Raw genomic sequence first — 15,058 nt, 5'->3', positions numbered from 1 at the left:
GATGTTCTGCCAAGAAGTGTTGTCTCTAAGGGATCAAAACCTAGACCTTCAAGCCACCTGGAAGACTTGGAGAACTGCTCCTAAAGGCAGAAAATTAGAGTTGAAGGTATGCACAGAGAGAGAGAGGCCAAGGACTTTGAGGGACTCATTCATAAGCTATTCTGTTATATTGCTACGAACCAGAAACAGGAAGACATTGATCTAAATAGAACACACAGAGAATTGATCACTTCCAGTAGACCTCCCAGATGGTTGCCAAGATCACTCACTCAAAAACTGAGGTATCAGTCTAATCTGATCACAACCCCTTTGATTGTCACTATAGATTTGCCAGCATGGAAAACTAACACAAATGGCGGCTTTGTGAGAATCTACTCAGTTGTCCTAAAAACAGACACGGAATCAAAGATGCAATTAACAGAAAAATGACAGAGCAACTACAAGGGTGGACACTTCATGGGACGCCCTGAAGGCAGACGTGAGAGGGATCCTGATTGCTATAGCCACCCAAAACAATATAGAGATGCAAGAGAAATGAGCGGAGGACCAGGTGTGGGAATTAGAAATGACACACATGAGATCAGAGGTACATAAAACTTGGTGCTTGCTCCATTAGGTGCAAGCAAGCCCAACTTAAGCTTCTGGACAATGACAGGGCAGAATATACCAGGGCAGAAGTACTACAGTTGTCAACAGCAGTCTATCAGCTGTAAACTAAGAGCATAAATATATATTGATAGGGTACAGACTGATATAATGTACAGTGAGTCAGAATAGGAGACAATATTCAAACAGCCCAACCATTCCAAGAATTCTATAATAAACAATAAATGCCAAAGACCGCTCTCTAGCAGATATTACTGAATATTTTGGGGCATCGGGCATTCCTGTCCTCACAAATACACAAGTAGAAAAGCTTACAAAACCAATCACCATAGCAGAGGTTGTTCTAGCTATTGCTAGTCTTGGACAAAACAGGGCCCATTGTTCCGATGAGCTCACTCCCATACTCTGCTAGACCTTAACCTATTTATTGGCAAGACTTGTTAATTCCTTCCTCTATGCAGTCACCCTGGCTAATTCCATGCACGATGCCTCTATATTAGAATTCCCACAGTCTGGTAAAGACCCAAAGCTGTATTCCTCCTACAGGCCCATACCCCTTTTAATGTTAACAGTAAATTATTCACAGAATATTTGCACATAGATTAAGCACACACATGCCACCCCTAATAGACCCTGAATAGGCTGGATTTATACACGAAGGAATTGCACTGACAATACTAAACACATATTACACATGATTAACTAGATAGAAAGAACCAAGAAAACTAGGCTTCTCAATTTGGTTGGCATAGGAAAAGCATTCAACAGAGTACACTGGCCTTTATCTAGAAAAGGCAATGAACGTTTTGGCTTCAGCCCCAAATTTATTGCTTGGGGTGTTCAGTGGTTACAAGATCCCCCCCCTTCACTACAGTTAAGAGTTAATGGCAAATTTCCCGAGGCAATTCACATTCAGCAAGGCATGAGATTAGGATGCCCCCTGTCTCTGTATCTTTTCACTCTCTACACAAAGCCTTTGCAAGGGGAGGGACAAGACACCCACAAAACCTGTCTGTGTGCGGACAACATACTTCTGGTCACTTCAGTAGCATTTTAGGCTTCGAAATATTCAAAATACCCAAATACTCGACACTAGCACTCCTACTGACAAAGAAAGGGAGCTACAGAGCAGATATCTTTCACAATGATCCAAAGACAATATTCAACACCTTGACCACAAGATTACAGCCTCCCTAGACAGAACAGCCCAACTGCTCTATCACAAGCTACTCCAGGCAGTTCTGAAAGATACAAATAAGTGACAAAGGGGTGGTCTGACCTAGATGGGCTGGCTAGCAGCAAATAAAATGATCATCCTCCCCAGAATATTCTTTTTGATGCTGTCACTCGCACTGCAAACCCCATAGAGAACCCTTCAAAAATGTAAAAAAAAATAAAAAGCAGAATCCTTCTTTAGGAGTGGGAACTGAGGAGAACAAGGCAGGTCGTCTAGAGACAGACAGATGGGGGGGGGGGTTGGTCATCCCCAATTCGTCAAATTATAATCTTGCAGCCCAGATAAGATATATTTTAAAGTGAAACAGGTCAGAGTTAGAGAAGTATTAGTGCTTCAATGATCAAAATATAGTAGGCATTCATATGTGGAAGATCCCCTGGATTCCTAGAAAGCACAGAGCATGGGGTCTATACTCATTCCGAAATATCAGGGCGACAAAAGCAGGCTGGGCATGGTGGCCATCAGGATGGAACTAATAACCATTTCCTCACTTATCACACCATTCATAGGCAATCCTGAATTCGTCCCACCAGTAGATGGAGAGACCTATGCTAATCAGCATAAGTCATGATGTATAAACATGGGCAATTTCTCCAACAACAGGCTAAAATAGTTCCATCAAATTAAATCTGAATATGGCCTTACTGAAATGGAAAGGATGCAATATCTCCAATTTTGCCACTGGATCACTAACAGCACTATGAAGCCGCTAACGAGTTGGAAATTAACACCATTTGTAAGACAGATCTTCATAAAAACAGGGGATAAACATGTTTTTTTCAGTAGTATATAAATGTTTAGCACTCACTGTCTGAGGGGAAGAGGTATGTTAGAAGAGGAGGGAGGGAGAAATATGTTACTCCCTTTTGGATGACAAAAGGCATGACATTCATAGAAGAGCTTGCTGTAAGGTGACTTGTGCTGCATGGAGGGAACCCCTGACAAAATTCAGGCTTTACTTATACTATACACCTACGGGGACCAACAGTTGAGACCCAAGCATGTTGGAACAAACGTGGGAATTTGTCTCTCTTACACCTTCTATGGCACTGCTCTTCACTGATAAGATACTGGGATATGGCTCTGTGTGACATAGATGCTATACTTGATACAGAAATCCCTAGACTCCTCACATGTCAAACAGGATCTCCTGAACAGATATATCTACCTCCTGCTTTCCATGATGCGCAGGCTGATTTCATTGGCCCTGTTGCTGCAAAGCAAATGATCACCACATTGCAGGACGACATTGTGAGTTGACTGCTGCTATTCTTAGTAGGTTTGAGACAGCGGGATTGTGTTACTGCCTAAACCTTTTAATATTTTACTCTGTAATGTTTTTATGGAACCATTTGGCAAATTTTTATCTCTGTGGAATTGAGAGTCTGCAGTAATCAGCAAAGTCCTTTAGTCACTTTTTACCTTCAGGAGATAATCGTTCCTTCTTCCCCCCTCCTGGTCCGTGTTCAGTGGCCTGGGGGCAGGGATTTTTTGATCTTGGCCTCTGCCCTCCATCTTTCCTCTTCCCCATAAGCACAGTCACGGCCGCCATTTTTGGTGGGTTGGCGGCCTAGTTGCTGGCTCCCCTGTACTCCGGCCTATATTTAGACCGGATGCAAGCTACGCGCAGCGGACAACATTGTAAGTTGGCTGCTACTATTCTTACTAGGTTTGAGAAAGCGGGATTGAGTTACTGCCTAAACCTTTTAATATTTTACTCTGCATTGTTTTTATGGAACCATTTGGCTAATTTTTATCTGTGTAGAATTGAGAGTCTGCAGTAATCAGCAAATCCCTTTAATCACTTTTTACCTTCAGGAGATAATCGTTCCTTCTCCCTCCCTCCTGGTCTGTGTTCAGTGGCCTGGGGGCAGGGATTCTTCGATCTTGGCATCTGCCCTCCATCTTTTCTCTTCCCTATAAGCACGGTTACGGACGACATTTTTGGTGGGTCGGCGGCCTAGTTGCTAGCTCCCCGGTACTCCGGCCTATATTTAGACCGGATGCAAGCTATGCACAGCGGACGCGCTCAGCGGGCGCGCCTAAGGCAAGCCCATCTGCACCCGTCCGTGCCAGAATGGGCCTAGGCTCAGGCCCGTATGTCCCTCCTGATGGGAAAGGAATTAAGGCCCGTATTTATACTTTTTGACGCTAAACTGCGCTAACGCAGTTTAGCGTCAAAAAGTTTAGCGCCGGCTTACGCCATTCTGAAGCGCCATGCGGGCGCCGTATTTATTGAATGGCGTTAGCCGGCGCTAGCAGAACGGCGCTGCCTGGTGTGCGTGGAAAAAAACCACGTACACCAGGCAGCGCCGGCGTTGGGGAAAATGGCGTTAGGGCGTCTTAAAAATGGTGTAAGTCAGGTTGACGCAAAAAAATCGCCTCCACCCGATTTGCGCCATTTTTAACGACGCCCAGACGCCATTTACATGACTCCTGTCTTAGTAAAGACAGGAGTCATGCCCCCTTGCCCAATGGCCATGCCCAGGGGACTTATGTCCCCTGGGCATGGTCATTGGGCATTGAGGCATGTAGGGGGGCACAAATCAGGCCCCCCTATGCCAAAAAAAAATATGAAAAAAATAAAAAATTATACTTACCTGAACTTACCTGAATGTCCCTGGGATGGGTCCCTCCATCCTTGGGTGTCCTCCTGGGGTGGGCAAGGGTGGCAGGGGGGGTCCCTGGGGGCATAGGAGGGCAGCTGTGGGCTCATTTTTAGCCCACAGGTCCCTTAACGCCTGCCCTGACCCAGGCGTTAAAAAGAGGAGCAAATGCGGGGTTTTTTGCCCCGCCTACTCCCGGGCGTGATTTTTGCCCGGGAGTATAAATACGACGCATTTGTGTCGCAGTCATTTTTTTGGACGGGAACGCCTACCTTGCATCTCATTAACGCAAGGAAGGCGTTCACGCAAAAAAATGACGCTCTTTCCTCATACTTTGGCGCTAGATGCGTCTAACGCCAAAGTATAAATATGGCGTTAGTTTTGCGCCGAATTTGCGTCGAAAAAAACGACGCTAATTCGGCGCAAACGGAGTATAAATATGCCCCTAAGTATCCCCCTGACCTCCTTCACTCTTTGAGGCAAGTACCTCTGAACGCCTGTGCTCATAGTGTGGACCCGGTGAATCCGAGGGACTGTTGCACTGAGTGCTCCTGGTCTCTCCGATCTACTTTAATCAATCATGATGCAGTAGTGCAGGAGGAAAACAAATGTCTCCTCCTACTAGCAAACTGTCGCTCCTTGGTAGCACATAAATTAGATATATATTTGCTCTTAGAACAGCTTGCACCTATGGCCCTCTTTCAAACAGAGACCTGGCTGCATGAGGGTTCATCCCTGGATATTGCCCAGGCTCTGCCCGGTGGCTATTCCATAAATAGGCTTGATAAAGCCGCCGCTAGCGGAGGGGGCATTGCAATTATATATAGGGACAATTTCACGGTCTACTCCTACCCCTTACAGTTATTAGGCTGTAAAAGTATGGCTTTTTCCATAAACCTGAATCCAAAATATACCCTGTCAGGTGCTTTGGTATATCGTCCCCCGGGTCCCCCTGAAAACTTCCTACAGTCCCTTGGAGATGACATTGCTGAGTTGGTATGTTCGAAACCCAACTTTACTTTGCTGGGCGACTTTAACATTCATGCAGAGGAGGCTGATAATCCTGTAACGAAATCCTTATTATCTGACATGGAGGCTTTAAATCTAGTACAACTGATTAAGGGTCTGACGCACAGTAGGGGCCACACAATTGACTTAGTTTTCTCAAATACTATAGAACTGATGTCCACTTCTCTCCACCCTTTGGCCTGTTCTGACCACTTCTTGATAACTCTTGAATTAGCCATCTCCAGACCTAGAAAACGTACTCATAATGCACTCCTACCTATTAGACGCTGGCGTAATCTTAAAGCCAGTGCCTGGAGCGACATTCTGGAGAGGTCAAAACCACATACCAATGATAATACTAGAGACATGTTAGAGTCTTTTAATAGCTGGATCACCGGCAGCTTAGACGTTCTTCTACCCTCCTCCATTAAAATCAAAGGACACCGTAGACAGAGTCACCCCTGGTTCTCTTCGCATCTCCTTCATCTCAAAAGAGAATGTAGAAAATTAGAAAGGAAATGGCGAAAATCCTATGATGATTCACTACAATTAGGGTACGGGAAACCCATCCAGTCTTATCATACTGAAATCAAACTGCCCAAACCATGTACGATTCGGCAAAAATTGAGTTGGCATCAAACTTTCCTAAGGAGATTTCCTGGATATTTCATGAAATCATCCAGCTACAGCAGGACTCGGTACTCCTGGATGCCTCCCAAAAGCATGCCAATAACCTTGCAATGTACTTTCAAAAAAAGATACAAGACATCTACTCCACCCTTCCTACAGTCACGGCCCAGGCCCAGAAGGTGCTGAAACAGAGGTTTTTGGATCCGGCAACGTTCTCAGATTTTTCACCTATATCTGATGAAGCGGTGACAAAATACCTCTATGCAATCAAATTAGGATCCCCCTTGGATTCTGCCCCTCCTCAGGTGCTGACATTATGGTACCTGTTATTACGCATCTTTTGAACTCCTCATTCTCCTCAAGGACAGTACCAGAACAATGGAAACATGCCATTGTGAAACCACTCTTGAAAAAAAACAATCTTGAGGCTAGTCAGTTTAACAACTATAGACCTATCTCGCTGCTACCTCCTCTTGCCAAAATAGTTGAAAAGCATGTCAACACCCAACTTTCTTATTTTTGGGGGGACAATAACATTTTACATACCACCCAGTTGGGCTTCAGACGGCTCCACGGTACTAAGGCAGCTTTAATTGCGGTCACAGAAGAAGCTAGAAGGCGTCTATAACAGGGTTTGGAGACAGCCATCAGTCTTCTGGACCTCAGCGCCGCTTTTGATATGGTGGACCTTGATATACTAATGGATAGGATACAAGAGACTGGAATAACAGGACATGCCTTAGAGTGGATCACCTCCTTCATTACAGGGAGATCGTATCAACTCCTAGATAGATCATATTTCTCAAAGCATATTAAGAATAGCTGTGGAGTGCCACAGGGGTCCTCTCTCAGCCCCACTCTATTTAATATCTACATGTTACCTCTTGCAGAAATAGCTGAACCCTTCGGGCTGACGTTGGCATCATATGCTGACGACACACAGCTAGTAGTCTCATTAGCCAATGATCCTAGTGCTAATGGCCCTGCACTTGGCCCATGTATCTAAGCAGTGGCAACATGGATGGCTTAAAGTAAGCTAAAACTGAATGACAACAAAACGGAATTGATGATCCTCGGAAACTCCGCTTTACCCATCTCTAATCCATCTATTATGGAGAATATAGGAGATCTGCCACCCCCCAAAGCTCTCATTAAGAACCTGGGGGTATGGCTCAATCCGCAACTATCTATGATGCATCAAGCCAATAAAGTCTCTCCCACCTCTTTTGGCTTCCTTAGGCTTTTAAGGAAGGTGTTCACAATCCTACCTATGGTAGCCAAAAGGATCATTATACAGGCCTTGATTAGCTCACGTCTGGACTACAGAAATGCTCTATATATTGGAGCACCTTCTGGTTAAAAAGTTGCAGGTAATCCAGAAGGCTGCAGCCCGCCTGCTTCTAAACATACCAAAACGCGAAACAGCAAAAGCAGGAATTTCCTCTCTCCATTGGCTGCCTGTGGCCAAACGGATAGAATTCAAGACGCTGTGTCACATTCATAGAGCACTGCACAAAAGAGGCCCGACATTACTGAGGTCACTAGCCTCCTTCTACCTACCAAGCAGGTCGCTTAGGTCCTCCACAGCTTTTTTAGCGGTGACCCCTAGAGGGAAGAAGGCCAGATGGGTGGGAAGATCCCTGGCGTATTAGGGGCAAAGCTATGGAACTCCTTACCACTGAATTTACGCAGAAACGGCCACAAATTAACTTTCAGGAAGGCGTTGAAGACATGGCTGTTCATGGCATAATCCAGTTTCTTTTTTCTTCTCCATATATCGACTGCAATTGTCCAAGCAAGCAGAGTTGGGTAGCCATGCGCTATATAAATGCAGATAACATAACATTGTGCGGCGTGACACAGAGAAATCACCCGAATATAGATCCTGGTTACATCTCTTCTGAAACCTAACGCCAATGGAGAAGATATAGCCATCCCTAGAGCACAGAGTGGTACTCGTAGTCCTATGGCCTCTTTGCTTGACCTTTTTGTCAAATGAATTTAAGGAATTAACCTGTCCCAGATACCTTAGAATCCTTCGACTCAAATCCCGGCTGAGGTCGAACAAGGACTAGGCGGCTAAAGGAACAATTCATGGCGTTGGTGCAACTTGGGCCCCTGCAGACTGCATGTTTCAGGTCTCTGACTCTGCCCAAGTCACTGGTGTGTGCATTTACGTATATTCTACGAGTGTAGGTCCGGTGGGATTGAGAGTGAAGGTTTTGACTTAATGGCTTTGTAGTTAAGGCCCCAAAACCAGTAAAAAAACAGATTTGATCCTAAAATGATGAGAGCCCACTTCTAAGGTCTATTCTTCCAGAACGACATGCATATATATATATATATAGTAGCAATAAACGTATAATCCGTTCAATTCAAAGAGAAGTTTATGTTGATTGAAAGAAAACTTGTAAGTAATGGACTATACTCCATGACAATAAAGACAGAGTCACAGATAAAAAACACAACAGCAGAATTTGAATGATGTCTTGTATTGGGCATACTTAAAACATAGAAATAGATATAACGTCTTTTAAAAGCCATGGTCACAAATATATGACTTCTGAACTTTATTTAAGGGACTTGTGTTTCTCAACTTTAGTGCAGGCGATTGTGTAGACATCACACTGAGCATATTTATGATGCCCGGCACTATGCTTTCTAAGTGCTGGTTTGAGATACTGCCACCCTGGAGATTGAGAGCGGACGATTAACAACAGGCGTTGCTGAGATTCACACATTAGTGCATAAACAGAAACGGGGCTCTGCTAGACTTCACTCCCACCAGCCTGTGTATTCTTGCCCTGCCAGCTGACCACCTCAGAAATTCCAGATCAGTTTTCCTGAGTAGACCAGCGTCTACTGTCAGGCTAGTGTCATAACTAACGCAAGGTTCAATATTGCACATCATTCAACAGAAGATTTTGGTTGCGAGAATATTGCTTTTGCAAATTAATAACGTTTGTTTTTCTAAGCTATGAACAGAGTGGGAACGAGAAATTCCCGAAAGGAAACAGCAAGCCAGGATGGCTTTTCCACCTGTTTTACTTATCTTTTGTTTTGTTACATGATAACCACAATCTACGTAACAGGTTACTGTCTAATTTCAAAATCTTCACTTTTAAATTTGAATAAAATAGGTATTAGAACTTTCCTCTTTAGATCAATTAAACCAAATACAGGGAAGCATTATGTCCACGGCAGGTACCTGTCTCTGGATGGATGTCATCAGATCCAATATTATCAGTCTTCTTTGACTTTTTCTCACCTATAATCAAGCAACACGATTATTAGTGCTGTTTGGCGTAGGCATGAATATACCAAAACAAAGACACAGAAACTCTACAAAACTTCCACAAAGAATATACCTGCTTATGGCAAGAGATCGAAACACAGAAAAATACTGAGGTGGCACGGTGGGTAAAATGATGATGAGTTGGAATGCAACCTCGAGAATTTGCTAGTGGTTATACAAATTGCAAGCATCCTCCCATCACCTTTTGTGCGTTTGAGAGATCCAGACACCCTTGCAATTGTGACATTAGCGATGTCTATTTGTTTCACATTAAAAATAATGTGTAACTCGTCCGATTCTATTTTCTAATGCAGGCGGGGCAGAGATCAAGTGCTAGAACCATAGATGGCCCCATTTTTGGCAAAATAGAGCCAAAGCGCTTGTAAGGGTTTTCATTATTCAGCAGAAGGTCTTATATGGGCCGTCAAGCTCTTCTGTAGAACAGAGTCTCGTTGTTGATGTTACATTAGGCTCTGGAAAGACAAAAGGGGCACAAAGTGCACAAGGGCGGCTAAGTCATACCAAATTCAGACAGGGAATGGCAGGTCGGTCTTCTTCTGACCCTTGACCCTCTAAATGCTTCTCTCAGTGGAGTAACGAAGCTAGGTCTAGCTAGGTCCCATAATGCATGTCCTTCTTAATGTGACATAAAGAGCTCCTCCTAGAGAGTTCAGATTATTATGCAAGCGAAAGACAAGAAACCAGCATTCTTGAAATGGTTCTCCTCACCACTGCCGTAAATACTGAAGTAAGTGTTGGTCCACCCACCAACCCCCTACACGTCTTCCCAAATCCAAGACTATTAATGTGTCCAGAAACAATCCACACCCCCTAGACATGCACAGACCATGGTAGTCAATGTCATGACCTTACTGGTTTATTGGAATCAGGAATCCAAGCTCCACAGCTCCACTGGGACAATGACAATCCCTGCAGAGGGCACCTGTCAAAAAGAGGTCTTCTCTACCTCATCTCTGCGATCATGCAGAATATTCTCTTAAAGGTCACATTCTCCAGCCCCCATTCATAAGCTTGTATTACCCTGTTTCAACTAGTTAAGACAACTTTCTATTTATAGCAGGAAAAGATACATCCTATTTGTCTTCGTGCTAGACTTGCTAGACTTCAGGGGACAAGAGTGAGCGTGTGGGCTCAGGTAGCCAGTGGTCCTGTGTCATCTCTCTCATAATCCCTAACTGGGTCTCCATGCCCTCACTAAGAGTGGCATGACCACTCCGAAATCTGAAGAGACACCGGTCACCACACACATCAGAATTACAAATAATGCCGAGATAACCACAAGTTGTGATCAACCTTATAATTTTCCCCACAGCATACCTGTTGAAATGTACTGGGGAGAAAATGCCTTGTAGTTGCCCAAAGAGGCGGAGTCATTCCCCATTAATTCTTTCAAACTCTTAATTGAAGATAATTAGTGCACCTGATAAACAACGATCCTCAGAGTATTGGTAATCGTCAGGTGCGATGTATATTGCAACAAAATCCCGGGACACTCATATTGCAGGTCTAAGAAATCCCCAGCTTTAGATATACTAAACAAAGTATTATGTTTCTTCACTGTGTTTCAATGCACAGAAACAAAGAAACTGACGACTAACAAGTCAAGTCTTTCTACGAATATTTTCATTAGAGTGCCAGGCTTTCATTTAAATACACCAAGTGTGGGAACTTGCAAACCATTAGGGTATACTGCAAGCCAGAGGCGTAACGGAAAATGATGCAGCACCCCTGTAGAATATGGATAAGGGCCCGAATCTCACACGTCTCACTTATATTCATTGGTATTGGGCTTAAAGGGGAGGGGTCCCTTAAGGGTTGCGGGCCTGCGTTACGCCCCTGCTATAAGCCATGATACCCTTTTAGGGAATGCAGATGTCACATGCACCTGCATTCTAGGTTTCCATTTTACAGAAACATCGACCTACATACATCGTCCCTACCCTGCCTACACCCCATATATACCTCTATTTATGCATGCAACGCTATAGACTTACTAACATGCCACATGATCTTATTTCATGCGTCATCCTGTACCTATGGTCAAACAGGGAAGTGTGAACACTTGTGTAAAAGAGGGGGGTCCACCTGCTCTTGAAAAATCTCTAAACCCTGTCTGAGCCAGGCTAATCTGGGTACCAGGGACTCTGTTTTCACATAACTTAATTTCCGTGTAAAACGTTGAGTCTGCTCCCATGGACGTCATTTAGGGGTCGCCAGGGGTCGCAGCTGCGACCCCTGGCTTGCCCTTTGCTACCCCTGGGCTTAGAGGTGGCAGATTCAATGCCAGGAACACAGAGGCAGCTCCTCCTTCAGTTGGGGCTCTACTCTCTCTCTGTTTTCTGCCAATTTGTTATCATACTAATAGTGAAAAATAGCATATTATTCCTTATTAGTGTACTAAAAATAAAGTACAGTTAGCTGTAATCTGCCCTTCCATGGCAGCTGAGGTAAGTAAAAAATGCTTTTAAGTGTATGTTGAGTGCGTGTCCACGGGTGAGAATGTTTATGTAAGAGAGTGTGCGTGTATGTGATGTGTGTGTATGTGTAAGTATGTGTGTGAGTGAAAGTGGAGGTCAAAGGGCGTGTGATGTCACTTCCGCTACCCCTGGCAATTCGGTGAATTGACCTCCATGTAACAATCCCTGCCACCTACCTGTATGATTGTCCCTAACAGGGGGTTACAAAATCGAGACCCACGCAGGGGAAAACTTGTCACCTTCTTTGGAATCCTGTGGAAAGTCGGCTCCTTCTTGGTGGCAGGTGCAGAAGGACGACATGCCTGCCTGCAGAAACAGCAGGCAGGCATGTCTTCTCCACAACAGGCAATCTTTCTGAACGAAAACTCTTCAGGCTGCACACAGGCTGCGTTCTGAATCTCAGATCAGCACTCACTCCACGAGCATGTTGTCTTCAGGCTGCATGACAGGAAGCTTAACTTGTTTGGCATATTACATAAGACCCTTGCTGCTGGGCAGACGTGGGCCTACCTGCTGGATAAACCTCTGTAAACCTTAGAATGCTTTCTCCCCCCAGAAAATCAGGAGTCAGTATCCACCCTAGCACCATGGAAAGTTGTATCCCACATAAAATCGTTCCATTTGCTGACACTTTCACACCATGTATTGCTCACACTGTAAGGACAGCAATACAGAAAATGCCTGCGAACTTAGGGATGCTGCAATATAAACTCCCTCGAACTGCTTATGATGCTGACGACCTGGGGAAGAGTTATAACACACATTTCACCATTGTGATTTGCAAATTGAATTTTGGGAAGAGGCTTTTCAGGGGTTTTGCAAATTAATCGGCGTCTCTCATTGAGGCCTGGAGAAATAACACCAAATACTCTCATTAGAATGAATAAAAATAGGCGCAACCATTATCAAAATATGTTTTTCTTTTTTGATCATCACTTCCCCAACTTACCGTGGCTACTTTGGTCTTGAATCCCCACTGACTGTAAAGTCAAAAACATTTTAGAAAATGCACTGTGTATATACTCCATATAGATTTCCACTTAAATTGGAATGCTGGCTAACCCTGGAATACTGATAGCAGGCCGATCCCAGAATATTGGTCACACAGTGTATAAAATGCTTTGTTTATTTAGATAATTACATTCGGGTGGATACTATCATGGGCAAATTCAGTAACACTGCTTTCTACACATGACCTCAAATGCTCAGGTGAGCCCTTCTGTTAGTGGAATAAATTCACTTCCCATCCCATGTACCTTAACTAATAAGACAGGCACAACTGTGAAATAGTGAGCACTGCTGATTTTCCAGGCCACAGAAATAGAATAAATCAATACATTAGAAAATTACCCCCTTAAATAAAGTATGCTACTATTCTCTAGTTTAATTGTACAGAAGGAGGAAATGCTGACTCTGCTTTGTTGGGATTTGCACATGTACCTTGAAATCACAGAGTATGTCAGTGACTGCATATGTTGGGGAGCATTAATTCACAGAGATTTTTGCAGTATTCAAAGTTCCATATCTGCTGCTGCCTAGAACAGAACCATCCCCAATGCTTTCTTTCAAGCTGCTAACCTTCCAACGTCCATGCCTAATAGATTAGGGCCCCAGTGAAGAAGTCTGAAGTAAATATCTACAAGACAGAGAAATACAAACCAATTGCGAATTTGTGTTTCTGTGCAAAATACATTTATAAATTATAAATTGGTCACCATATGAATCACAGAACTGAATTATCTCTGATCACTGATGAAAGGTAGCTTTAGACATGGTTCATCCATTTTCTCTTGACATGGTTCAACACACCATCCGGCTCTGCCATCTCCCAGAAACAACTTCGACAAGGTCCTCTCCTCAGTTCTGTCACACTGTGTTCAAATTCTCTCTCTTCGTACCCATATATTTATTCTCCTGATGTGTTCTTTCTGGTGTCCCTCATCGATCCATCTTCGCTACACTCTTATTAAATCTTTGTCTCAGCCCTCTTCCTTCCATGATCAAATGATTTGGTTCTGCGTGCTACTACTATGCATTTAACATCTGTTTTGAATTGGAGTGGGGCAGACTGCTTTGGATTGGAGTGGTCAGATTGTTTTGGATTTAGTGGGGCAGAATGCTTTGGATTGGAGTGGGGCTGATTGTTTTAGGTTTGAGTGGGGCCGATTGCTTTGGATTGGAGTGGGACAGATTGTTTTGGGTAGCATTGGGGCAGATTAGAGTGGGATAGATTGTTTTGAATTGGAGTAGGGCAGATTGGTTTGAAAGAGATTGTTTTGGATTGGAGTGGGGCAGACTGGAGTAAGGTAGATTGTTATGGATCAGAGTGGGGCAGATCAGAGTGGGGCAGATTGGAGAGGGGCAGATTGAAGTGGGGCAGATCAGAGAGGGGCAGATTGGGGTAGTGTAGAGTGGGGTGGGGATGGATGGATCTGGATTTGAGTGGGGTGGTTTGGAGTGGGGCAGATTGTTTTGGGTTGAAGTGAAGCAGATTGTTTTGGATTGGAGTGGTGAATATTGTTTTAGATGGGAGTGGGGTAGATTGTTTTAGATTAGAGCGAGGCAGATTGTTTTGGATTGTGGTGGGACAGATTCATGTGGATTCGAATGGGGCAGATTGTTTCAGATCGCTGTACTGATTGGAGTGGGGTAGGTGGGAGTGGGTCAAATTGTTTTGGATTAGAGTGGGACAGATTCTTTTTATTGGAGTGGGGCAGATTGTTTTGGATTAGAGAGGGGCAGATTGCTTTGGAATGGGGTGTGGCAGATTGCTTTGGATTGGAGTGTGGCAGATTGTTTTGGGTTGTAGTGAGGCAGATAGGTTTGAGGCAGATTGTTTTGGATTGAAGTGGGGCAGATTGTTTTGGACTGGAGTGAGGCAGATAGTTTTGGATTTGAGTGGTGCAGATTGTTTTGGATTAGAGTGGGGCTGATTGTTTTAGAAGGTGGTGGGGCAGATTGATGTGGATTGGAATGGGGCAGATTGTTTTTGATTGCTGTCCTAGAGTGGGGCAGATTTTTCTTGATTGGAGCGGGGTAGATTGTTTTGGATTGGAGTGGGGCAGACTGGAATGAGTGGGCTGGGAGGATTGCAGTGTGGTGAATTGGAGTTGATTGGGGTAAGTGGCTTGGACTAGAGTGGATTGGAGTGGGGTGGGTTGGGGCGTACTGCTTGATT

General features: G+C 44.2%; 1 protein-coding gene across 1 annotated transcript in view; it reads right to left on the bottom strand.

The window, feature by feature from the left end:
- Positions 1-15,058, bottom strand: part of LOC138288560 (uncharacterized) — a 91,033-nt gene that overhangs the window by 17,065 nt on the left and 58,910 nt on the right. The window contains exon 5 of the mRNA XM_069230079.1: positions 9,296-9,355. Coding sequence (XP_069086180.1) covers positions 9,296-9,355 — 60 coding nt within the window. The remainder of the gene's footprint in view (positions 1-9,295; positions 9,356-15,058) is intronic.

This window comes from Pleurodeles waltl, chromosome 4_1 (genome assembly GCF_031143425.1).
Source record: "Pleurodeles waltl isolate 20211129_DDA chromosome 4_1, aPleWal1.hap1.20221129, whole genome shotgun sequence".
NCBI classification, from domain to species: domain Eukaryota; kingdom Metazoa; phylum Chordata; class Amphibia; order Caudata; family Salamandridae; genus Pleurodeles; species Pleurodeles waltl.
Note: the sequence above shows the minus strand (reverse complement) of the source record. Positions and strands in the feature narration are given on the sequence as shown.